At 35.8% G+C, this 22,012-nt stretch overlaps 5 protein-coding genes across 8 annotated transcripts in view; 2 read left to right on the forward strand and 3 right to left on the reverse strand.

Moving 5' to 3' along the window:
- The first annotated feature begins 65 nt into the window (after window positions 1–65).
- On the forward strand, window positions 66–4,543 carry Cat (Catalase). Its single transcript, XM_011306847.1, has 7 exons — window positions 66–241; window positions 1,924–2,098; window positions 2,189–2,330; window positions 2,570–2,900; window positions 2,984–3,175; window positions 3,663–3,899; window positions 4,021–4,543. The coding sequence occupies exons 1-7, from the start codon at window positions 68–70 to the stop codon at window positions 4,426–4,428; spliced, it is 1,659 nt and encodes a 552-aa protein (XP_011305149.1). The 5' UTR covers window positions 66–67; the 3' UTR covers window positions 4,429–4,543.
- A 248-nt stretch (window positions 4,544–4,791) lies between these two features.
- LOC105267768 (venom metalloproteinase 3-like) lies at window positions 4,792–9,149 on the reverse strand. 4 transcript variants are annotated; one of them, XM_011306851.1, is made up of 12 exons: window positions 8,814–9,148; window positions 8,570–8,630; window positions 8,291–8,505; window positions 7,774–8,156; window positions 7,563–7,692; window positions 6,448–6,593; window positions 6,311–6,369; window positions 6,128–6,251; window positions 5,694–5,858; window positions 5,485–5,611; window positions 5,298–5,405; window positions 5,105–5,235 (listed from the first exon to the last, which is right to left on the reverse strand). In XM_011306851.1, the coding sequence occupies exons 1-12, from the start codon at window positions 8,874–8,876 to the stop codon at window positions 5,197–5,199; spliced, it is 1,620 nt and encodes a 539-aa protein (XP_011305153.1). In that variant the 5' UTR covers window positions 8,877–9,148; the 3' UTR covers window positions 5,105–5,196. The 4 variants fall into 4 exon arrangements, with proteins under 4 accessions (XP_011305152.1, XP_011305153.1, XP_011305154.1 ...); XM_011306850.1 differs by lacking the exon at window positions 5,105–5,235 and adding an exon at window positions 4,792–4,916 and having other exon boundaries at window positions 7,563–8,156; window positions 8,814–9,149; XM_011306852.1 differs by lacking the exon at window positions 5,105–5,235 and having other exon boundaries at window positions 5,314–5,405; window positions 5,485–5,607; window positions 7,563–8,156; window positions 8,814–9,149.
- Window positions 5,019–7,529, forward strand: LOC105267769 (homologous-pairing protein 2 homolog). The gene is made up of 3 exons (XM_011306854.1): window positions 5,019–5,105; window positions 6,650–6,840; window positions 6,942–7,529. Exons 2-3 carry the CDS (start codon window positions 6,685–6,687, stop codon window positions 7,395–7,397), a joined length of 612 nt encoding a protein of 203 aa, XP_011305156.1. The 5' UTR covers window positions 5,019–5,105; window positions 6,650–6,684; the 3' UTR covers window positions 7,398–7,529.
- A 13-nt stretch (window positions 9,150–9,162) lies between the features above and the next one.
- On the reverse strand, window positions 9,163–11,167 carry LOC105267767 (venom metalloproteinase 3-like). The gene is made up of 10 exons (XM_011306848.1): window positions 10,958–11,167; window positions 10,775–10,892; window positions 10,556–10,685; window positions 10,349–10,497; window positions 10,227–10,279; window positions 10,021–10,147; window positions 9,746–9,889; window positions 9,557–9,683; window positions 9,393–9,497; window positions 9,163–9,325 (listed from the first exon to the last, which is right to left on the reverse strand). The coding sequence occupies exons 1-10, from the start codon at window positions 11,130–11,132 to the stop codon at window positions 9,182–9,184; spliced, it is 1,272 nt and encodes a 423-aa protein (XP_011305150.1). The 5' UTR covers window positions 11,133–11,167; the 3' UTR covers window positions 9,163–9,181.
- A 1,784-nt stretch (window positions 11,168–12,951) lies between these two features.
- The window catches only part of sona (sol narae), a gene marked incomplete in the record, with an annotated part of 35,441 nt that continues 26,380 nt past the window's right edge, over window positions 12,952–22,012 (reverse strand). Inside the window, 12 exon segments of the mRNA XM_011306855.1 lie at window positions 12,952–13,920; window positions 14,818–15,203; window positions 15,579–15,730; window positions 15,815–15,919; window positions 15,999–16,125; window positions 16,262–16,426; window positions 16,498–16,624; window positions 18,019–18,074; window positions 19,502–19,644; window positions 19,759–19,888; window positions 20,261–20,393; window positions 21,364–21,565. Of these exon segments, the coding sequence (XP_011305157.1) occupies window positions 13,787–13,920; window positions 14,818–15,203; window positions 15,579–15,730; window positions 15,815–15,919; window positions 15,999–16,125; window positions 16,262–16,426; window positions 16,498–16,624; window positions 18,019–18,074; window positions 19,502–19,644; window positions 19,759–19,888; window positions 20,261–20,393; window positions 21,364–21,565 (1,860 nt within the window).

Here is a 22,012-nt window from a genome sequence, read left to right on the forward strand (position 1 = left end):
ATATCATACAAGTCGCAACTTCTCCCACCACTTGGAACCGATCCGAGTCAATAAAACCCCTGGGTTGATGTTGAAGGGGGCAAGTATTCAGTGGACACCGACATACGGTTTAACCGGCTCCAAAAACTTGTTTATTCCTCAGATAATTGCGTATTACAGTAATTGTTCGTCAAAGGATACAGCAGAAATGGCGCGAGATCCTGCATCCGAGCAGCTCAACGAGTACAAGAAATCTGTCAAGGTAGAATAACCTCTGCAATTCAAAAGAATTCATTCCCAATGGGGTATGAGGTTATCTTCAGATGAATATTCATCTTTGGTTACTTTTTTTTTTTGCTTAATTGAAGCGAGTTCACATGCAATCCGGTTACTCGGTTCAACGTTCAATGACACGTCCATTACAAAAATCCATCATCAATATGGACTTTGCATTCTTACCTCAAAGATATTTTACAACCATTCCACTAAAATTCCCTTTTTTTATTTTCCTAACGAACTTGGGATAGGCTTGACATGAAAAAATATCAAGTTTTTGCGCTTTGTCATTATTCAATGACTCACGAAGTTTCACGGTTGCGAGAACATTTTCCTGCAATTTTTTTTTTAAAGAAATCCATGAGCTAGAAAAAAAATAATCAAAATTATCGCACCATCAGGAAATCCATCGTGAGTCATTATTTTTTCATGTGCCTCAATAATTCACCAGACGAGTAAAAAAACGTGAACTTTGGCTTTGGAAGATCTTTAAATCATTTTTTCAACACTTCACCTGCTTCTGACAAAAATAACAGGTAAAAAATTTACCCTCTCGAATATTATCATTTTGATTGCACTTGAAATAACATATAACTGATCAACAAATTATCGATCTAGTTGCAAGTGAATGTGAGGAGCGGAAATAACCAGCTGTAAATAGCGATGTTCAGAATTTGGAATGACCTATTTCACTTGAAACTCGAGTGAATCTATTCAAATTTCATTCAAATTTAATTCGAATTTCCCTCCAGTAAAATCATTGATCAATTTTCCCGATAATTAGCCTAATTGATCCAATAGATTAATTTTCTTTCGAGTCCTTTAGATTCCAAGAATTCATTGATTATCCTTTTATTTAATTTCATCGCATGACTATGGAGTTGCATGATCCCATGTAACACTGCTATTAGAATTATGATTAATGCATAGTGCCTAAGTTGAGAATTGAAAAATTCTGATGTGAGTGAGAACCATTCACTCATTAAAGTCCACTTAACTCGCGATAATTGCATTGTATACAATGAAATGCCTATAGTACATCCTGCATGGACCCTCATGCCGGAATTTTAAAGTTCCATAATTAGAAGGATTGACTGATGGTCCGAGGATAAAATTCCATTCGGAAGAAAAGATAAATTTCGCATTAATAATTTTATTCCAAGATTGTTGATGTATTTGCGTCATGAGTCAACACTTTGACATAATCGATGCGGGGATTCATCATGATTAACATGCACTCACTGGAAATGCATAGGAAAATGGAAGTGATGGCGTGTAATACCGGAATTCCGATGAAAATTGTGGTTTTAGCAATATTCAGTAACCACTAAAAATCATTTATATCGCGAATTGATAGCGAATTATTAGCGGCGAGGTGCCTGAGGAAATGTTCTTGACACCCATTGACAAAGCCGATACAAAAACCGGACAATTACAAAACCGTCCACGCCAATTAAATTCAATAGCACTAGAATAATTTCATCGCGCAATAATGCGTCAGCTATTTTTGCTCGTATCGGCGCCTATAATGGCATGAAAAAAATTCGCATTAAGAGTGTCGGAAAAATGCGTTTCTACCGAAAATTAAATCACCCGCACTGCAAACACTCCATGAGGTTGAAAAATGAATTTCTCGTTACTGATAAGATTGAGCTCGGTATTTTTCAGGGCGATCCACCGGTTCTATTGACTGGCAATGGTGCCCCCATTGCAGATAAAACGGCTAGCCTTACGGCTGGCCCAAGGGGCCCCATGCTCATCCAAGATTTCGTTTACCTCGATGAAATGTCGCACTTTGATAGAGAACGAATTCCCGAGCGAGTCGTTCATGCTAAAGGAGCGGGTAGGATTGGCATTTAATTATGATGAAAAAAAAAGTGTCACGGTCATAGATCAGAGATTATTTTCCATTTTTTATTCCCTTCGTCAATAGGTGCCTTTGGTTACTTCGAGGTCACTCATGATATCACTAAATACACAAAAGCCAAAGTGTTTTCTAAAATTGGCAAGCGAACACCGATTGCCGTAAGATTTTCCACCGTGGGAGGTGAGAGTGGCTCAGCTGATACCGTCAGGTAAAATAAAAAATCATATCGCAAGAATAAATAACGATGGAAATTATTCAATCAGGATTTTTCCACTGCAGCTGGAAAATGGAGATTCATTTCCATATTTAACTTCATCAAAGTAATTGCACTGGAATAATAAAAATAGATTGCGTTTGCTTGTTAATTGCGAAGACTTATAAATTCGTCATGCATCGGTGAATTGTAGGTTTTAGAAACAATGGCCTTTATCACTCTCCATGTTGCAGAGATCCGCGTGGATTTGCTGTCAAGTTCTACACCGAGGAAGGAATATGGGACTTGACTGGAAACAATACTCCCATATTTTTCATCAAAGATCCACTCATGTTTCCAAGCTTTATTCACACCCAAAAGAGGAATCCAACGACTCATCTCAAGGATATGGACATGTTCTGGGATTTTCTGTCTCTCAGACCCGAAAGTACACACCAAGTTATGATCTTATTTTCTGATCGTGGTATTCCTGACGGATATCGACGCATGAATGGCTATGGTTCCCACACATTTAAACTTGTTAATGATAAAAATGAATTCGTGTGGTGCAAATTCCATTACAAGGTGGACTGATTTTTTTTTTCGATTTATTATTTTTTTTTATTATGATTTTAAATGCATCGATATTACCCCATTTTTATTCTCAGACGGATCAGGGAATTCAGAATCTTCTTGCTGAGAAAGCGGGCCAGCTAGCGTCAACAGATCCAGATTACGGCATTCGCGATCTTTACAATTCCATTGCTGATAAAAAGTACCCCACCTGGACATTTTATATTCAAGTAATGACGGAGGCTCAAGCGCAATCGTTCAAGTGGAATCCTTTTGATTTAACGAAGGTATTATTTCCAGATAACGTTACCGCAAAATTTTTATATGTCCATTTTCAGATTTTTTTTTTACGGGAATTGAAATGGATACGCGTTGAGAATATTTCATAACAATAATTCTTAATCGCAGAATTTTTTCAATTCCCCACTGCATTGGTATTTATACCTTATTTATCTTTGATAAGTAGAATTGGAAAGAATTTTCGAGATAATCCAGATAGTACTCACCGTTGATAGAGATTACACTATTTCGCGCAATTTTCTTTCATCACATTATTGCATAATTACAAAAGATTTTACTGATCAGTTACGTGACTGATTAACCAATGCAGAATGACGGACAAACAAGACTTCGAGAGCTGAATTATTCATGATAATGAATATTAATTATCGTGTTTTTCGCAAGAAGAGAGCATAGAAAATTGAAATGAAATAACCAATCACGTGTTCTAATATAGTAGTTACATTAAAATGTAATTCATCATTTAAATTCTAGATCTGGCCCCACAAGGACTTCCCACTGATTCCAGTTGGAAAATTGGTCCTCGACCGAAATCCACAAAACTATTTCCAAGATGTTGAGCAATTGGCTTTTGACCCTGCACACATGGTGCCAGGTATTGAAGCCAGCCCTGACAAGATGCTCCAGGGTCGTCTGTTTGCATATGGAGACACACACCGACATCGCCTGGGACCCAATCATTTACAATTGGCTGTCAATTGTCCTTACAAGGTATTAAATATTCTTAACAATTACATTTTTTAAAGTCTGTGGGAAATGAGGAGCTGGAACCAGAAATGCTGAACGAATTCAAGTTGTACCTATAATAATTATTATTTTTTTCTCTTTTAAGCAACTTTCTATTATGAATTATCAACGAGATGGCTTGATGCCGACTCACAATCAGAATGGAGCCCCGAATTACTACCCAAATAGCTTCAGCGGTCCCGTGGAGTGTCCTGCTGTACGTTCACCACCGATAAAACTTTCAGCGGATGCCGTTGCCGATCGTCATCAGCCAGTTAATGAGGATGACTTTGGACAAGTCACGACATTCTGGCGGCAAGTATTGGACGATGGAGCTAAAACCCGACTGGTTGATAACATGGTTAACAGTTTGATGGGTGCATCGAACTTTATCATCGAACGTGCCGTTCGCAACTTTTCGCAAGTCGACGTTGATCTCGGAAAAAGATTAACGGAGGGTCTTAGAAAGAAGGGAAAAATCATTAATGTCTCCGGAAAATCGGCGAACTTGTAGGATTATTATGTCTCAATATGTCTGTTATGGGTATTGACGATATTCAATTATATTTGCACTTTTTACATATCTTAGATATTTTTTATATGAGGGTTTTTTCATTCAATTAATTCCATTGTGCTGAGAATTTACGTGTGATAAATCAATAAACGTTCTTATGCAAATTGTGGATTTTTTATTTATTTAATGGCGGCAGTTGACTTTCATTTCGTCATATTAAAAAGGGGTTGTCCCAAAGAGGATTAACTGGACCGTCGACTGGTTCCTCTGACAGTGGAACTGCTACTGAGGTAGTTACCGAGTCAGCTGACGGGCAGACAACCCCATTGCGTGGTGCCCTCCCTCTCTTGGGGTATGGTACTACTGAGCCTCTACTTTAGTCAATCCTCTTTGCTCGTTACTGACATTTACTAAACCAAATTTTTGAAAACCGATGAAAGCGCCATTCCTTTTTAGGCCAGTAAAAAGGTTATATCGCTGGTCCAAACCTGAAAGACTGAATGCATTTAGTTTATCTTTTTTGTAGACAATGTAAGGGATTTATTGTTCTTGCACTGCAATAAAGGGGATTTCTTAAAAAAATTCCGGGTGAAACGTCAGAGTTTTTTGTACAGAAAATTACATCGAACTGGAGTAACAAGGAATTTCAACATTTTGGTAGCATTTAGGTTATTTTGGTTAGTGTTTTTTTATTCATAAATAAAATTCGAAATTTTACGAATTTTATTGAAATTTTATATCAGTGAAAATTGTCCCGTCAATATTTGTTCATTGACGTTGATTGACACATTCTCCTTGGATGCAGATCTGAAAATTCGATTTTAATCAATCGTAGAATTTTTTCCTCAATGCAGTAAAATATGCTCAACCTTATCATCTCCACATTTTGATCCTTCAGCAGCAGGAGCAGTAGCAAAACACTGATCTCTCCTTTCAGGCATTGTGCAATACAAAAGTTGACAAGCCCTTTCATCGTGCTATGAATAAAAACAATGTTATCGATCCTCGATGTCATCCTCGGGTTTATTACCAATTCAATTTCAGTGATTATCTTACGTGACAAGCCTCAAGTGCCCCAGCTTCATAGCACTGCTGATCTAACGATAATAACGATCCTGGCAATATTCTTGGAAAGTCTGCGTCGAATTTTGGTTTATTGTAGAGACATTTGGCTCCTGGCTGTCTTTTAAAAAAGAGAAAAATTGCAGATCAAAACAAATTGATTGAAACAGTATAAAAATTTTCGGAATGCACGAGAAACTTACTTTAGAAAAAATTTGAAGCATTCTAAACTACAATCGGACCATTTAAAGGCATTGCTACCGAATCTCTGACTGCTCATCAGATATCCATCTTGCCAGTTACACCTGGTGGCTCCTGGACCACCAATATATGGTGGTGATGGAGACCCATCGTGTGGCACCCCCAGTCTAAATCATTCATGTTCCGTTTCGTGGAGGTGCAAGGATTTTCGTGCGTTTTTCTTTCTACAAGTTCTTGATTTCTTAAAAATTTTTATAAAAAATCGCATGAAAATCTTCGCATCACCTTGAAATTCCGTGAGTCGTCAAATGACAAAACGCAGAAACCCAATTTTTTTTTTTCTGTAAATCTCATCGTGAGTTTGTCAGAAAAATAAAAAGAAAATGTGAATTCTGCGGAGAGCGTGAGGGTCTTAATGAATGGATTGTTAACTCACATATGAGCTAATTCATGAGCAGCAGTTGCAATTCCATTAAATCCTTGATCATGGATAAGACCTACAGACTCCACGGCTTTTTTTACTTCATTCCGCACGCATGCTGAACCCACTTGACTAATGCCTATTAATATTTATTTGTTAACAATTTTGGAACATTCTTTCAATTGTCCAAATACTGACCTCTTAAAGACACACAGCTCGAATTTTTATTGTCTTTCAAATGTTCACATACCGTCGATCTGTGGATTATTTTTCAAAAATCATAATTACTACAGACTTGAATAATTATTTCATTTTTGTTTCAATGATTCATTTACCGCGTAACAGCGATAACGATATCGTACGAATTCTTGTCAATCCTCTCTTCAGCGTAGAAATAGTGACCCATAGCTTGTAGAGAATCAATGTTTATCTTAGATTCATTGACACGATAATTATTCAAATACGGTGTAGCATTCCTATCCTAAAAGAATAATTTTCCAATTGTATTACTCCGGATTCTGCATTTTGTTATTCAAGGATGGACTTGAAATTCCACGTGTCTTCACATTAACATGGAAACACTAGGAGTAGTTTACAATTTCCTGAAGACCAAAAATAGGCCGTACAACATTAATGATCTTGTGACGAATCTTCCGAATGAGAAGAGTAAAGCAGCTATTCAACAGGCACTAGAGAAGCTGAAGAAAGAACAAAAAATCATCGAAAAGGTATCTTACGTTCGTAATATTAAAACATTCATTAGATAATATTACTTACTCAAATGATTATCATTTTTATCGTTACATTAATTATGTATTTGATGTTTCAGATTTATGGAAAGCAAAAGATCTATTGTATAAAGCAAGAAAGCCAGCATGATGCTGCCGAGTTGAGCAGAATGACTGGTGATCTTCAAGCTCACGCAAACGAGTTAGAAATCAGACGGAAACAGATTGAGAATGATATCAAAGTCCTAGAGGTAAAATTGGAAGCGCTGAAGTCCGGCCCGACTCTCGAGGAAGCGATCATCGAGAGGGAGACAATTAAAACAAGAGTGACAGCACATGAAAGAAAATTGGATTACCTCATGGAGCGGTGCGGGAGTCAGCCTAATCTCGTGGAAAAGAAGAAGAAAGCTGAGCAATTGAGGGAGCAGTATTCACGTGAATATTTGAAGAGGAAGAGAATGGGTTCTGAGATTATCGATAGTATTCTGGAAGGATTCCCCGGTACGAAGAAGCAACTATTAGACGACGTGGGGATCGACGAGAGAATCGTCAAATAAAAAATCCCATCATTTATTTCGATGAAAAATATTCTGTTCATCGATTATTTTATACTTTTCAAATTGTTTTTCATATTTAATCGATCTATTTATTGTAGTCCAAGTTATAAAAATGGAAGACGGAGAAATTTATTCTTATCATAATGGAAGAAAAAGAAGTCTTACCAATCCAATTATTATCGTTGCGATATTAAGATGAACTTTCGGATCTCTCAACGATTTGTATCGTAAGTCTACACCATTCCAAAAGGCTGTTAAATAGACGAGTAACTCAAGAACATCGGATTGGAAGGATCTGAATAATATAACAAACATTTTAACATCTCTCCAGCGGGTGAATATTTGAAAAAATCGTTTCATAGTATACTTTACACACTTGAAAGTATCATAATCGATGACAGTTAGAATTTCAGGATACACAACGTTCGAATGCATTTTTAATTTGTCGTATTTACGTAATGATTTTTGTTCGTCGCCAGTTGGAAATGAGTTATTCGATGAGTGTTTATCCAAGTTTATCAAAACCTTCTTCACATCCTTCATCTTTATAATTACATGATGGTCTATTTGCGGATAGTTTTCGTTGTATTTCTGATGCTGCGATTTATTGTTGTTAATAATTTCGTTTATCACTCTCTCCGGAAGAGAGCGAATTGCGAAATTCTGACCGAAAGTGCCATCGAATTTGTATGAATTATTAGTGCCTTTGCGGGCTATTATCGCTGCATTGTTCGATTCGTCTTGGTAGGCGTGATAAATCTAGGAATTGATATAAATAATTGAAAGTTGATGCGAGATATGATGCCAATTATTCCCATGACAATTATCAGGTATTTCCGAGAATATAATTACTCGTTCGATTATCATGTAATTTTGTACGGAAATTTTTTTACCCCATCTGCATCATATTTTGTGTAACGCAGACCTCTAGGAGAGGATTTGTCTGTTTCAACTGTGAAGATTGGCGTATGCTTTCCGAAAAATTTTCCCTCAGCTCGCCACAAGTACAAAGTGACATCACTTCCGAAGAATTTGAAATGAACTTTTGGATTCAAAATATTTTGCGTAGCGAGAGAGTGCAGTACAGGCACAACTTGATATTCCGGCGCTGAATAAATTAAAGGAATAAATAAAAATATACACATCAGAAATTGTTGACAATTTATAAGTACCAGTGTCGCATTTTGTCTGGAAGATTGACTCAACTTCTTTATCCGTTAGCAATTCGCATATCTAAAAATTATTTTACTGGCGAATTATCGATGGTATTGATGTGAAAAAATATAACATTTACATTTCGTTATTAAATAATAAAAAACGGGGAAAATTTTTTTCAGGTCTACCCCACCGTAAGTTTTTCCGAATAATGAAAAAAAAAATAATAATAATAAATGATTATCAAAATTAAATCCTCACTTGAGCACTCCACTGCGGAAATGTAAGTAAAAATAAGCACAAACGTTCACTTCCAGTAATCATTTCGAAATGACACACCCAGACAAGAAATACTAATTTAATTATTTTTTATGACCTGTCTTTTGCAATATATTCGATGACGTACTCAGTGTTGATGCAAACACTTGATTCTACACCATATGACATTCAAGGAATATTCAATGTAAATATTTTTATTTTTTGTACTCATCACATGAATTTTATTTTTCAATTTGAACAGCTGTACATCATCCCGAAAAATGAAAAAAAAAACACATGAATCTACCACACATGAATCTACGAATAAATTGCATAAATAAATTGATTTCTTCCTGTACTCATCCATCTCGTTATTTTTTATTATTTAATTTGGGAGGTGTCCAGTCAATAGAATTGAATTTTTGAAAATTTTTCGTTCGAAATTGGCTTTCAAAATTCGGTGGTGGTGCCAATTCAGTTGCATGTATCGATATACAATGGCCATTTAAACAATGCTAAAAAATATTAATGTTTATAAATTTTGCCTTCTATCAATAAATATAGGACATTATTTTATTTTACCATATTTTTTCCACACATGGAGCCTTCAGCAGCTGCAGCATTAGCTTTGCAGAATCCACCATTCGGATTATAACACTCCAGTTTCGTGCAAACACTTTCATCAAACTGAAACATCAAGTCCTGTGATCTGCTGTCCCAATCATAAATAATTAAAGAAAAAATACCTTGCATGCTTTCGTTCCATAAACCTTGTAGCATTGTTGGTTCAATGAGAGTATTTTCCCTGGTAATTTCCTCGGCAATTTATTATCTCGACGAGGAGAATTATACAAACATGTACCATTTGGAGAACTGTAATATACACTCCACAGTATAAATAAAATTACTTTTAGGAAACTTGCCTTATCACTCACTTTATGAATTCCCGGAATAGCCTCACGGTGCAGTTAGACCAGTAGAAATTATTTTCTCCAAGATTCAGAGCATAATTCATGATGAATCCGTGGTAGCTTGGACAGTCTATCGCAGCACCTACTCCATCGTGGGGAACGCCCAATCTGTGTCGAACAATTCAATATATCATGTGTCCTCAAGTGACTTCAAATAAATTTTTAATAATTTTTATTATCAAAAGTTATCAATTTAATATAAATGAGAATTTTTCAAGGCGAAGGAAATATTGTCTTACAAGTGTGCCACTTCGTGGGCTGCAGGAGTTATCCCGGAATATCCTCCATTGTCCTCAACAAGACCAACAGCTTCTGTATTTCTATCTATTGCACTTCTATTGCAGGCTCCAGCTTCATATGCATATCCTGTAAATAAAAAAATTCCATTATATATCATCTAGCTCCAGAAACTCAATCCACTCAGCGCATTGACATCTCAATTCACCTAATGTCGATGTATCGCAGAAACTGGTTCCGATCATGTTGCATATGTCCAATCTAAAACACAATTATATTAGTAGGTAGTACTCTAACAATCGCTAATGGAAAATTAAATTGACAGTTAACTGAGTCATTGCTACTGCAAAATCGTATTTGGAGAATGGAAACCGCTTCTCTTGGTAGAAGTATTTGCTCATCTGTTTGATAGCGAGATCACCATCCACCAGATTTTTTTCCCTTTTGTTATCTTCGAAGAATGGAGTTCCACCCGCTTTCTGAAATTATTCGTGAAATGTCACTAGGTTTATTTTTCGCCAATTGGTTTTGTCTTACTGTTGAAATAATGAAGGCAGCGATGTTCAATCGAATTCTTGGTTCACTCATCGTTCTGTACCGGAGATCAACGGCATTCCAGAAACTCAACAAATAGAGAGTTGCTCTTTTAAAATTTGTGTTCTGAGATCTAAAAAAAATGGAGGCTCACAATTACAGCATTCGAAAATCACTCCAATTCTTTCCAATTAATCTCCACGAACTGAATTATTTTTTTACTTGAATATAGAATAATCCATGATGACCAAAATCTCTGGGTAGATGACATCGGGATTCATTCGTACTGATCGGCTAGTCCGTGAATTTCTCTCGAAATTTCTCTGACGTTTTACCATTTCTAATGACGACAATTAATTAATAATCCACAGCCGAGAAAGTTTCAAAGTTCAAATATAATCTTACTCAGTCCCTGGTGAACTCGATCGTGGGACATACGAGGTCTTTTAAACACGATGTGGTGATGAGTCTGTCTGAATCCATCATCAATTTCGTCAATGCTCCTCCGATCACGAAGAAGATCTCTGAATCGTTCCGGCACTGGTTCTATACACAATTCATCCAGCATGTCTCCCACCATCTCCACCGAACCGTCAATCAAATCAGTCAGGATCATTGCTGTATCGGTGAGGACATCTTGATAAGCTACACCTATTCCTTCGTAGGGCTTCGAAAAAAATTGAGAAATAAAAATGATAAACTGCGATTTTGGGAATGAAAATTACTGTCGCATTCGGTAATTACATCTTCAATTCTCGAGTACTTCAAGCCGTGAAGTTGATTCTTGTCTGGAACTACAGAGAAAACTGGAGTGTTGACTCCATACAGAATACCTTCCGTTGGTTTTAAATAAACTTTTATCGTCCTATTGAATGTTGTTAATTTCACCACTCGTTCCTCGTGCGCGCCATTTTTACGCGATGTATGTAGCACCGGAACGACTTCGTGAGTAGGCACTACAATTTTTACAGTCAACATCATATCAATTATTATTTTATAAATATACATTCACTGCCATTTGTTGGCATAATTTGTTAATGTTTTCACCTGAATCCCGGGAAGTTCGGAATACCGTCTGAATTTCTTCATCCGTCATTTGGTGATGGATCTAAAGTTTGAGGTCTGATCATTATCACTATTGTTTTTATTATGGCACAGATTCCCGGGTAAAAAAAAAATTGTAATCGTAATATTTTTTCCAAATTTTCCAAAAATTTCTGGAAAACTTTTCAGAATTTTTTTTTTATGAAACAAAAAAAAATCGGACAACAAACGAATTTTATTCTTGGGAAAGGTTTTGAAAAATTTTTCAAATCATATCCCAAAAATACAATTGTTTTGTTACTTGATTTTTTTTTGTTTCGAAAAAAAAATTTGTGAAAAGTTTTCCAGAAATTTTTTGAAAATTTGGAAAAAATATTCCAATTTCAATTTTTTTTACCCGGGTTAAGACGTCAATTTGTTTAGGAAAAACTAATTATATGAATTTCAATTTAATTACCTCAGCAGATAGACTGCACCCAATTACCCACAACAATATCATCCGTGTGATCATTTTTTTCGATTGATCTAGACGTGGGGAAATAAAAGACCCGTAATTATTTGTAGGTAATTCCTACGAGAAATGATCGATACTATTGGATTATTATTCACCAATTCTGATAGCTGAACTTTATCTATTCGACTGAATTTCCAAAATGTGTCTGACGATTGGCCCATCAATTTGTAGCGCTCCGCGAGATTTACTTTTTCTTATAAATCCGTAGATAAGCACTTGAGCACACATGATATATTTTAAGACGATTTAAAGAGCTCACGTTGCACAATTAATAAAAAATACGGCGTCTTTGATCATTGGGGATATAAAATTGTAAAATTCATAATCATGCGTGATTTAAGCCATTGCCTTTGCAATTATTGAGGATTAACCGAAGAATAAGACACCGGTAATCCCCTCTGTAATAATTACATTTAGGTCAAGATTTTTGCATAAGAAAGTTTAGGATATTGGATTAAGAATTGTGAGATGGTGGAAAGATACCAACAATGGTAATCCAATTTTCACGTGAAGACATATTTTATTTCATTTAGAAATCTAATACCAAAAAAGAACGTTAACATGTGTTTCTGGTGGAAAGATAAACAATGTGATGACGAAAGTTTCCTACGTGTCACACGTGCGCATAGATAACGTCAATAAAATTTTTTTCTTTTCGTGAGGTTTCACTGCCACCTGAAATAATGGGATTCGTGGCTTCTGTTCGAGGTACGTTTAACATCATCATTACATTACGAAATTGTGATATTTCGGTTTTTATGAATTATCCAGAAAAATTAATTCACTCATCTTATGGAGGATTCGTTGAGGAAAATCATTTTTCAAAGAAAACACAAATGCATATTTCGTCATTATGATTTATTCTTACATTACCAAAAATGTTTCCTCATTTTTCATCTTTTCTACATAAGGACGAGTCTCATCGATATTTCTTTTGCATCAATTATCAAAAGACTAACGAAAGAGCCAACAAACAAACAAACAAACAAATTGTTGTACGTATTTCTACAAGGCGACTTGTATAAAGACCGCTCCCACTCCACCTCTCAAATCCCCGAATAAATATATTCAGCAAATTAATAATTGTAGGAAATTAAAGAGTTAAAACAATTAATCGAATTGAAGATTGTCCGAATCACGAGTACAACGTTGAGAAATTTCTTCCATTTTTTCTTACTTTTTTTTATATTTTCACTGAAATACGTCAGGCATTCTTCACGTCAATATATTCAAGGTAATCCACGATTATTCTAAGTTATAAACAAGGAGAATATCAATTCTTAGATCTCAATAATCGCTTCTACGTAATAATGATGTAGTATCCTATGATAATGTAATTGAATTATCCTTTTGACGTATTATCCTCAATTTCTCATTCGAGTATCAACTTTTTAGATCAAAATGCTAAAAAATTATGAACAATTTTCCCAATCAACAAACATAATAATAAAAATAGGCAAAACATTGTGAGCTGATGAGATTGAAAATTTCATTATTCGTTTGAAATACATGTATGAACACTGTTTCCCGTGGTAATTTGTTCAAATAATTAAAAACGCAATTTCTGGAATATTTCCTTTCAATTCCCTGGGATAAGAATGAAAATAGTGAAATAGAACAGAAATTTTTGTTTTGTGCTTTATTTTTTCATTATTTTTATCGAATTGGCGATAATTTCAGCCGCAGATATTCTTCAGGGAAGCGCAGCAGCGCCTTTTCACAGATTGTAGATGGCACAGCCACATTCTCAGCCTGTCAATCTGCTCTGCACAGTCTGACGCCACATCAATGCACTCATCGTCCTCTGTTCCTGAAAAATTTATCGATAAATATTTCATGGGGATCGATTATTCGCCAGAAACCGAGAAGAGTAGAGATGACAAATAAATTTGAGGATTATTGAACGATGTCCTGTCCCCTTTTAGCCAAGATTACCAATTTTTTTCATTTTCTGCCAACTTTTTAATCAGTCAATTATTAATGACGATAAAAAAATGTCTTTTCACATTTTATCATTATTTCATGTTTCCTCAAAAAGTCATGATCGCGGAATAATGGAAATATGGTATATTCTTTCGGGTAAATTTTTTTGAAAATCGGTAATTTTGCAAAATGGTGGAGCACATCCTTTTTGATCAAGTACCAGAATCGCTTGATATATGAACGATTTGAGAAATGAGAGAGATAATACAGTCTCAATCATTGCAATCGCTTGTTGATTGCCTGGGGTCGTTTGTGGACCTTTCAAAGACATTGTTACAACTATGAAGCGTATAGACTTCTCCGCTGCAAAAAAGATGATGAAGTCGTTGTTATATTGAGAAGAACAATGAAGGAGTAAAGTGAGGAGATATGATAACTCGATTGCATTTGAAAATCACTTTTCCTGAGAAACACGTTGTAAATTTAAGTGGAACCCATCAAGATATTAATCAGAAAAAAAAATCTCAAGCTGCATTGAGTCGACTTATCTCGTTTGAATTCACAATTGTTTTGTTATGAGTAAATATACAGGAGGAGAGTATATTTGTGAAATCTGTCCAGGTGTAGAATAGTCTCAGATTATAACCAGAAGATCCCAGAAAAATCCGTTGCATTTTGGATAGAGCAGGCCAGAGAGGGTGAGATAATTTCGAAATATATATTTTCGTTCTCAGAGAATTTCGTTGGAATTTATGGAATTTCTCAGTGATAATTGTTGCCTTACCACGGCTTGTTGTCGCTTGCGACACCGAGCTCACAAGACTGTGCGGTGTATTTCTACTATATGTACTGTAATATGTACTGGGTGTGATTGGACTGGTAGTCGTGGAGTACACGTTGGACAAATTATTTAAATAATTCTCTCTCTTCGTCGTTGTGCTATCGTGTTTGTTGTAGTATTTGTCGTAATTTTTTATTTTATTGTATCCAGTTGGACGCTGTGAAAAGGGTGTCGTTCGCGTACTGAAGCTGAACGGTTTGGGACGTGGGGTTGAGGAAGTGGGTAAACGACTGTACGTCGTATCACCGGGGGATACTGATGTGTAATCATTACGGCTGTACTGTGTCGTTGATTGGGGTGTACTTTGGGTTGTTGAGCCCCATAGATACCTGTGTAGCATATTATTCTTCATTTTTAACATATAATTCATTCACCATGCCATTTTTCGTTTTATCCATTCTTCACAGCCACTTATAAAATTCATTTCCAATAACAACTCTCCAAAAATAATAGAAAACTACACTTATATATATTTTATATATATTATAGAAATATATTGAATTAACCTGCATTATTCATATTTTTTATAAATTCTTCTATATCGAAAAACTTGAATTGTGGGATGAACTGATAACCGAATTATCAATTTTTTGTTTTTCTTTTAAATGCACGTACAATACTAGGCAATAGTACAATATGATAATCCGTCAAGAATAAATTTTATGATGTATTCATAAATTTGTTTATATATTTATAAAATATACCTGTAATCTGTGTTATTATACTGCGCATACGTTGGCCGACTTTGAGACGCACTATTGTAAATGCTGTCGCGCCTGACGTACGTGGGAATATTTTGTGTATAATCCGGAATAATGTTTTCATGCTCAGCTACACATTTTCCGTTCAAACAATACTGAAAATATAAATAATTGACTGATTGGCATCAGATAATAATGAGTGATCAATGGTTTTCATTGTAATCACGATTGATGATTACCTGTCCATCACCACAGGGAGAGCCCTCTGCCGCGGGTCGGTAGGCGACGCAATAACCAGAGCCCGCATCGAAGCAGAATAATTGTGCGCATACCCTGTCATCTTTCTGTTAATAACAAATGGATAAATATTGATTGTCGAATGGAAAATAGACAGTAGGTGATAATTGCCGGAGGATTACTTACGAAACATGCACTCGTGCCACGATCCTTACGACACTGGGCATCCAATGATAATAATTTTCCAGGTAAGACCCTGGGCAGCGCCTCATCCTCGTGGGGCGCGTTGTATAAACAGGTAGCTGTGTCTCCACTGTTATTGAATTATTAATCTAATTGTTAATTATATTCATTTCTGAGGAATGAAGTTTGAACCATTTGAATACCAATTCGAATAATAAATTAATTTATAGAGTACATCGTGATATTCTGTTGAATAATTAAATTACTTGAGAAAATGATGAAAAGAGGAGACACTGCAGTAGGACCATTTGAAGCCCTTCTCCGTGTGCCTCAGGTCACTCATGATGTAACCATCTTCCCATCGGCATTTCTCAGCACCTGGACCACCCAGATAACTCGGTGGTGGTGATCCATCGTGCACTGCACCCAATCTGCATTAAAAATACTCATCAATTGTAATTCACGATAATTATCGACAGCTTGTCGTGCATCAGCAACTTACAAATGACCAACTTCGTGAGCAGCGACGATGATACCGCTGAATCCACCCGTGTCCTCGATTATTGCGACTGAGTTGACCTTCTCTAATCGCTTATTAACGACACAGGCACCACCCACGTATGCGAAACCTGCGTGGGGAAAAGCAATTAACAAATTTCTGGGTTCATAGTTACTCTCTCAAGGTTTTGCACATTACCATGTATTTTTAATTTACTCGAGTTATTCAATGGGACACTAACTACTCAAAGTATTGCACATTAATTGTCATTCTACGAAGGTTTTGATTAGAAATTTGTAGAAATTATATGTTAGTAATAGTAACCGTCAGTTTTACCATTTATTTGAATGAGAAATACCGGAAGCCGTACTAGTGGCCATTACAAGCAATCATGCATTATCTCATTGCTGGTGAAAAATCTTGTGACCCAGCGAATACACAAAATTCAGTGGAAACCACGTCAGATAAAAACTTACCACATCGCGACAACTTTTGAAAATAGTAACAAAAATTAAGGAATTTTGGGAACATAATAAATAAGAGATGAAACAACGAATCAGAGTAGTCAGAGTGAAGACAAAAGTTCGTAGAAGGTGCAGTGGTGGACGTGGAGATTCATAATGATCAATGGAACAAATAGATTCCATGAATGATCTTGCGGATAGGTCTTAAGCCAGTGCCCGGAGAGTGCTTGAATTTCAGAAGAGAGAATGATAAAAATCGGGTGAAATATCAGTGATATATTTTACAGTGGTAATAACAGCTTTTGCAATGTAAAACGGCCAATTTTTTGGTGAATAAAAAAAGGTAGAATAAACAATCAGTGCAGAGTGCGTAGGAGCAGAACGATGAAGAAGGTTCGAAAAATATCAAAAGAATTAGAGAATTCCCACGAAAAAAATATACTTGCGAATGTATGTGATAAATACAGACTGACGTCAGCGCTTATTTTACTCATTTTAGAGGTGTGAAAATAATAATAAGATCAGAAAGGAATTATTTTAATGCCTGCAGAATTGATGAGGAGTAGAAGAGGATCAAAAATTTTTATAATACAAGCTGTAAGAATTTTCTGACCACAAATTATTTGAATAATTAAAAAATCATAAAAATGAAATAAATTCCTTTAAATCGAATTTATTTTGGAATGTCGATTATCTTTTAAAATAATATATCGCAACCGCAAAAGGTTGTGGCAATGTTGAATGTAATAATTGAAATAAAATCTCCATTAGAAAAAAGCTACTGTTCGATTAAAATAATTTATCTACGGTGAAAAATTAAAATTCTTCATTTTAAATATTTCCTACTCATCAAATTCGTAATATAGATGCCAACGTCCATCTGCCAATAAAATATCTAACAACAACACATACACAGCACATAATAAATATGCAGCATAGATGTGCGATATTATGAATAATATTTACACACACAATTCCCGCATATATCACTGTCGGTGCGGGAAGTATTGAGCAAATGCGAGATGCTCATTCATGCGATTTCTCTCTCGAGAAAACGTACCTGCGGTTCCTCTATTGCACACGTCATTCGCGTATTGCCTCCTGCACATATCTAATCTGCAACGCAACAATAAAATTTTTCTTTATCATAAACAATTTATTGAAGTGATGGAGAGCCACGTCACGAGACAAATCAACCATCATACAGAACAAAACAACGAAAAAACAGAATTAGTAGAGAACAAATTAAGAAAACGTTCCAGGAGATGAGAGAAGCTGTACAAACAATCCTGCTGACTTAAATAACCGAGTAATTGGGGAAATTGAGTGATCGATTGAATGCAATTATTCACTCATCGTGACTGAATTGATGATGATGTCGGTTGGTAATTCGTCCAGAGTCGAGGAACATCGATGTCTCGTGGTTCGTCCTTGCAGGCCACTAGAGTGCACATATTTTTCTCGTTACCATTCTAATCCATTACCCAAATAATTAACTCAAGCTGTCTCAATAATAAATACTACGGGATAATGTCAACACATGCACAACAAAAATTAATACTCAATCCTGGAATGCGAATTTGTTCACAAAATTATCGCAACCTGTTAAAACCATCGATTTTCATTATATTTTTTATATTGCGATTACTCTAGAGGGAGAATTATTCGATTAAGAATTTTCTTCTCTCTGTGTAATTACAAATCTATTATTAATTCTGGTAATAAATTACTACAACTACTTGCATGGACATGCAACTAATGATGTATAGCATGTGATATTTGCAAATGACACATGGCGATGCTCGATGTGATGAAATGATGATAAAAAGCATGAACATGTAGCAATCATTGGTCTCTGTGTAATAAACCATACCGGCAGTTCCCTTAGTGCATCGGCCGCCCTTCCTACGACGGCACATATCATACCTGTTGTTGATAAAAAAAAAAAGTGGGAAGGAAATATAACAATAGAGTGAGTGCCATTGTAATTGCTTATGAAAAATATAATCCAACTGTTCTACATTCTTCATGGGCATTCCAGAAAAAATCGGAGCCCATGAGCTTTGAGAATTACCTTATCAATTTTTGGGGGGCGAAATCCTTTAAAAATTCCGAGAACGTTGAAATTTCATAATTAGTCAATTTTTTTTTTCATTTTTCTGCCAAGAAATTGGCGTATTTCTCCGAATTACGATAAAATTGCAATGATTAAAAAATTTTTAGATATTTGGTTGCCCCAAATTTTTTTGGAATCATCAGCTATTTTTTTTAGTCAAATAATTACAGCCAAAAAGGGGATGAAAATAATTGAATATTTTTGCATTTTTCCTTTTCGATAATCCTGATATAATTAAAATTGTGAAATTAAAGATGAATTTTCGGTTATTGATAAAAATATTTATAACAAGAAAGTACTGAATATTTAGCAGAGAATGAATTCCATTAAAAAATGAATTTCCGCAGGAGAGAAACACCGACGAAAGTATTCATATCTTTAAATCCAATTTTCAACGAAATAGCCTTAGAATTACAGTTACCCTTACTTCGTCACGGCAACGGCAATGTCGTAAACCGGAAGTCTCCTCTCCCGGAAAAGATATTTGCCCATGTCGGTCAAAGCAGCTGCCGAGTCAATCGCATCGCGTCCCACGCGATTTCTTTCCAAGTAAGGTGTTGCATCTCTTCCCTATTTTCCAATTGAGAAGCGGAATGAACAAATGTCAAGCATCACTTCCATTCCAGTTGTTTGCCATTTGAGATATCAAAAAAATAGGAAGAAAGTGAAAAAGGTGATTGTTACCCGCGATATAATAATCCCAGCGATGCTGATGCGAATCTTAGGGCCCTTCAGGAGTTTGTACCTCATGTCGACACCATTCCAGAATGACACGAAATATCTTTTTATCTGAACGTTGTCTCCACCGTGCAATCTAAAACATCAACTCGTTATTCTAATTTATTCTTCATAATTGTAGAATTTTTTACATACACTCTGTTCGTCGCGAGCGTCGAGGCCCGTCCTTTGAGCAAGGAAACAAAAATTTTATCATGTATCAGATTTGACAGGATGGAAAGACGTCTTCTTTGAATTATTTCGAAAAAATGAAGAGAACTTCTATCCATTTTCTCCATCAGAGAGAATGAAATCGAAGTGGAGTCGTATCAATTGGTTTTGCTAGTCGATAGCCATTTGTTGGGTAGAAAATTGATTGAGATAATTCAGGAAGACCTCTTTCACAGCTGATTATCAGTGGTTACGCGGGAATTCTTCAGTGGATTTTTTTTTTTTTTCAATCCGTTACCTGTAGCCGTCGTAGTCAACGATGCAGAGGATTTCCGGATAAATTACGTAAGGTGCATCGCGCTTTGACCTCCCAGGTGTAATCGATCTCTTCGACCTGAACCGCTTGGCCAGGTGATCCGGTTCCATGAACGCTGAAGGGAAGTCATTATTACGATAGTTCACTGAGAAATTGGGATTTAATGGGGAAAATTATTCATTATTTCATGGAGTCATAATAGAATTCAATAAAGTGGTTTGTCAACACTGGAAACAATGTCATTAAATTCAATTTAATTCAGGCGCGTAAAATCTTGCGATTGGTAATTATTCCCCTGATAATTGTATTAGGCCAGCCTGAGATTACGAGAATGCCCCAATTTATTTGAATTTTTAATGAACAACTGAATATTCAGGGAGCAATGAGTCTCAATTGAATTAATTTCCAATTCAACTGAGAACTTCCGGGATTTTTATCCATTTTTACGAGTGAAATAATTGCACAGAACTTTATCGTTTTCGATTTGTAAATTAAATAATCGAATGCCTTGGAAATTTAACCCGAAAATTTTCGAATATCTTGTCTCAGTGGGAAAAAATTCGTTCCACGAAAATATTAATTCACGTGAATCTCCGGAAATCCCCGGTTTTTTGCATTGAGTATATTTTTCTTTTTTTACGAATGAACGAGTTTTGATTTTGTGACGCCTTTAATCCCAGATTTAATGCGTATTCGATTTTAGCGGCAAAATTTTATGACCAGTGTGGCAAAGCGATTGCCGTATTGATAAGTGGTTTCACAAGAAAATATAAATAAGAATTTCCGATGGCAAATTCCTCCAACTGAAAAACAGGTTTTCACTTCATCCGAAAATCACTGATTATGGAGATCATTGCATAATTAGTGCTGATTTTGCGGTCAATTTGAATCATATCACCGGATCGTTTCCGAGAAGGTAATTAATGCCATAAAAATTCAATGGGACTACCATTTAAAAAATAGAATTCAGATGCACAAAATTATTTTCAAGACAGCGAGCTCTGTATTAAAATTACCATCACGCAAATAATTTGATTATAAAAAATTGTGGAGCAATTGTAGAAAAAATAATGATAATAACTCACCGAAATCACTGTACTCATCAGCGATGGGTCTTTCAACCCTCCTAAAAACCACATGATGATGTGTTTGACTGAAATCTCTCTTGCTCCTCATCAGATTTGGCAGCTGATTCTCTTGATTAAGATCTGCAATACTGGGAACTATCTCGTTTCGTATGCGTTCGGGAAGCGATCGAATCACCAGCTCCGAACCAATATTCCCCTCCTGACAACAATCAACCAAAAAGAGTGAAAATTACGTACGGCCCTCTGTTAATGCCATCGGATACGCAGGTATGTAACCCAAGAAAGAGTGAAAGCGAAAGGTCAGAACACGCGGGGTCATTAGTGAATAACACTGGTACATTGTGGAATTATATAATGGGTCGCGGTATAATTAGCATGTGCTATTGAGTCACCGAATCAACTCTGTGCTTCATAATATTGATGTACCTTCTGCCACCGATTTATCGGGATTTATGAGATGCTTTAGGATCATGTACCATCGTAATTAAAGCTTTTGTAATTATGACAGAAGGAAATGTCAGGTCTAAATGTCAGAATCTTCTCAATTCGGCAACGGTTTTCCAGTCATTCGAGTCTCTTGCAACGGTCCAATTGGAAATTGAGGATTACTAGGGTATACTAGCTCTCAAAAGGTTCATCAGCTAAT

The sequence above is a fragment of the Fopius arisanus genome, unplaced genomic scaffold (assembly GCF_000806365.1).
Source record: "Fopius arisanus strain USDA-PBARC FA_bdor unplaced genomic scaffold, ASM80636v1 scaffold00050, whole genome shotgun sequence".
NCBI lineage: Eukaryota > Metazoa > Arthropoda > Insecta > Hymenoptera > Braconidae > Fopius > Fopius arisanus.

Excerpts from the sequence above, each read along its gene's own strand:
- Cat (XM_011306847.1), top strand. The coding sequence starts at position 68 with ATGTTGAAGGGGGCAAGTATTCAGTGGACACCGACATACGGTTTAACC. Across the intron at positions 2,099-2,188 it reads CGTTCATGCTAAAGGAGCGG|GTGCCTTTGGTTACTTCGAG; the intron begins GTAGGATTGGCA and ends CTTCGTCAATAG. Across the intron at positions 3,176-3,662 it reads ATCCTTTTGATTTAACGAAG|ATCTGGCCCCACAAGGACTT; the intron begins GTATTATTTCCA and ends TTTAAATTCTAG.
- LOC105267769 (XM_011306854.1), top strand. The coding sequence starts at position 6,685 with ATGGAAACACTAGGAGTAGTTTACAATTTCCTGAAGACCAAAAATAGG. Across the intron at positions 6,841-6,941 it reads AACAAAAAATCATCGAAAAG|ATTTATGGAAAGCAAAAGAT; the intron begins GTATCTTACGTT and ends TTGATGTTTCAG.
- LOC105267768 (XM_011306850.1), bottom strand. The coding sequence starts at position 8,876 with ATGATTACTGGAAGTGAACGTTTGTGCTTATTTTTACTTACATTTCCG. Across the intron at positions 6,370-6,447 it reads ATCGTTATCGCTGTTACGCG|ATCGACGGTATGTGAACATT; the intron begins GTAAATGAATCA and ends AATAATCCACAG. Across the intron at positions 5,612-5,693 it reads TGCTTCAAATTTTTTCTAAA|ACAGCCAGGAGCCAAATGTC; the intron begins GTAAGTTTCTCG and ends CTTTTTTAAAAG.
- LOC105267767 (XM_011306848.1), bottom strand. The coding sequence starts at position 11,132 with ATGGTGGGAGACATGCTGGATGAATTGTGTATAGAACCAGTGCCGGAA. Across the intron at positions 10,280-10,348 it reads TTTGCAGTAGCAATGACTCA|ATTGGACATATGCAACATGA; the intron begins GTTAACTGTCAA and ends ATTGTGTTTTAG. Across the intron at positions 9,684-9,745 it reads CTATTCCGGGAATTCATAAA|TTCTCCAAATGGTACATGTT; the intron begins GTGAGTGATAAG and ends TGTATATTACAG.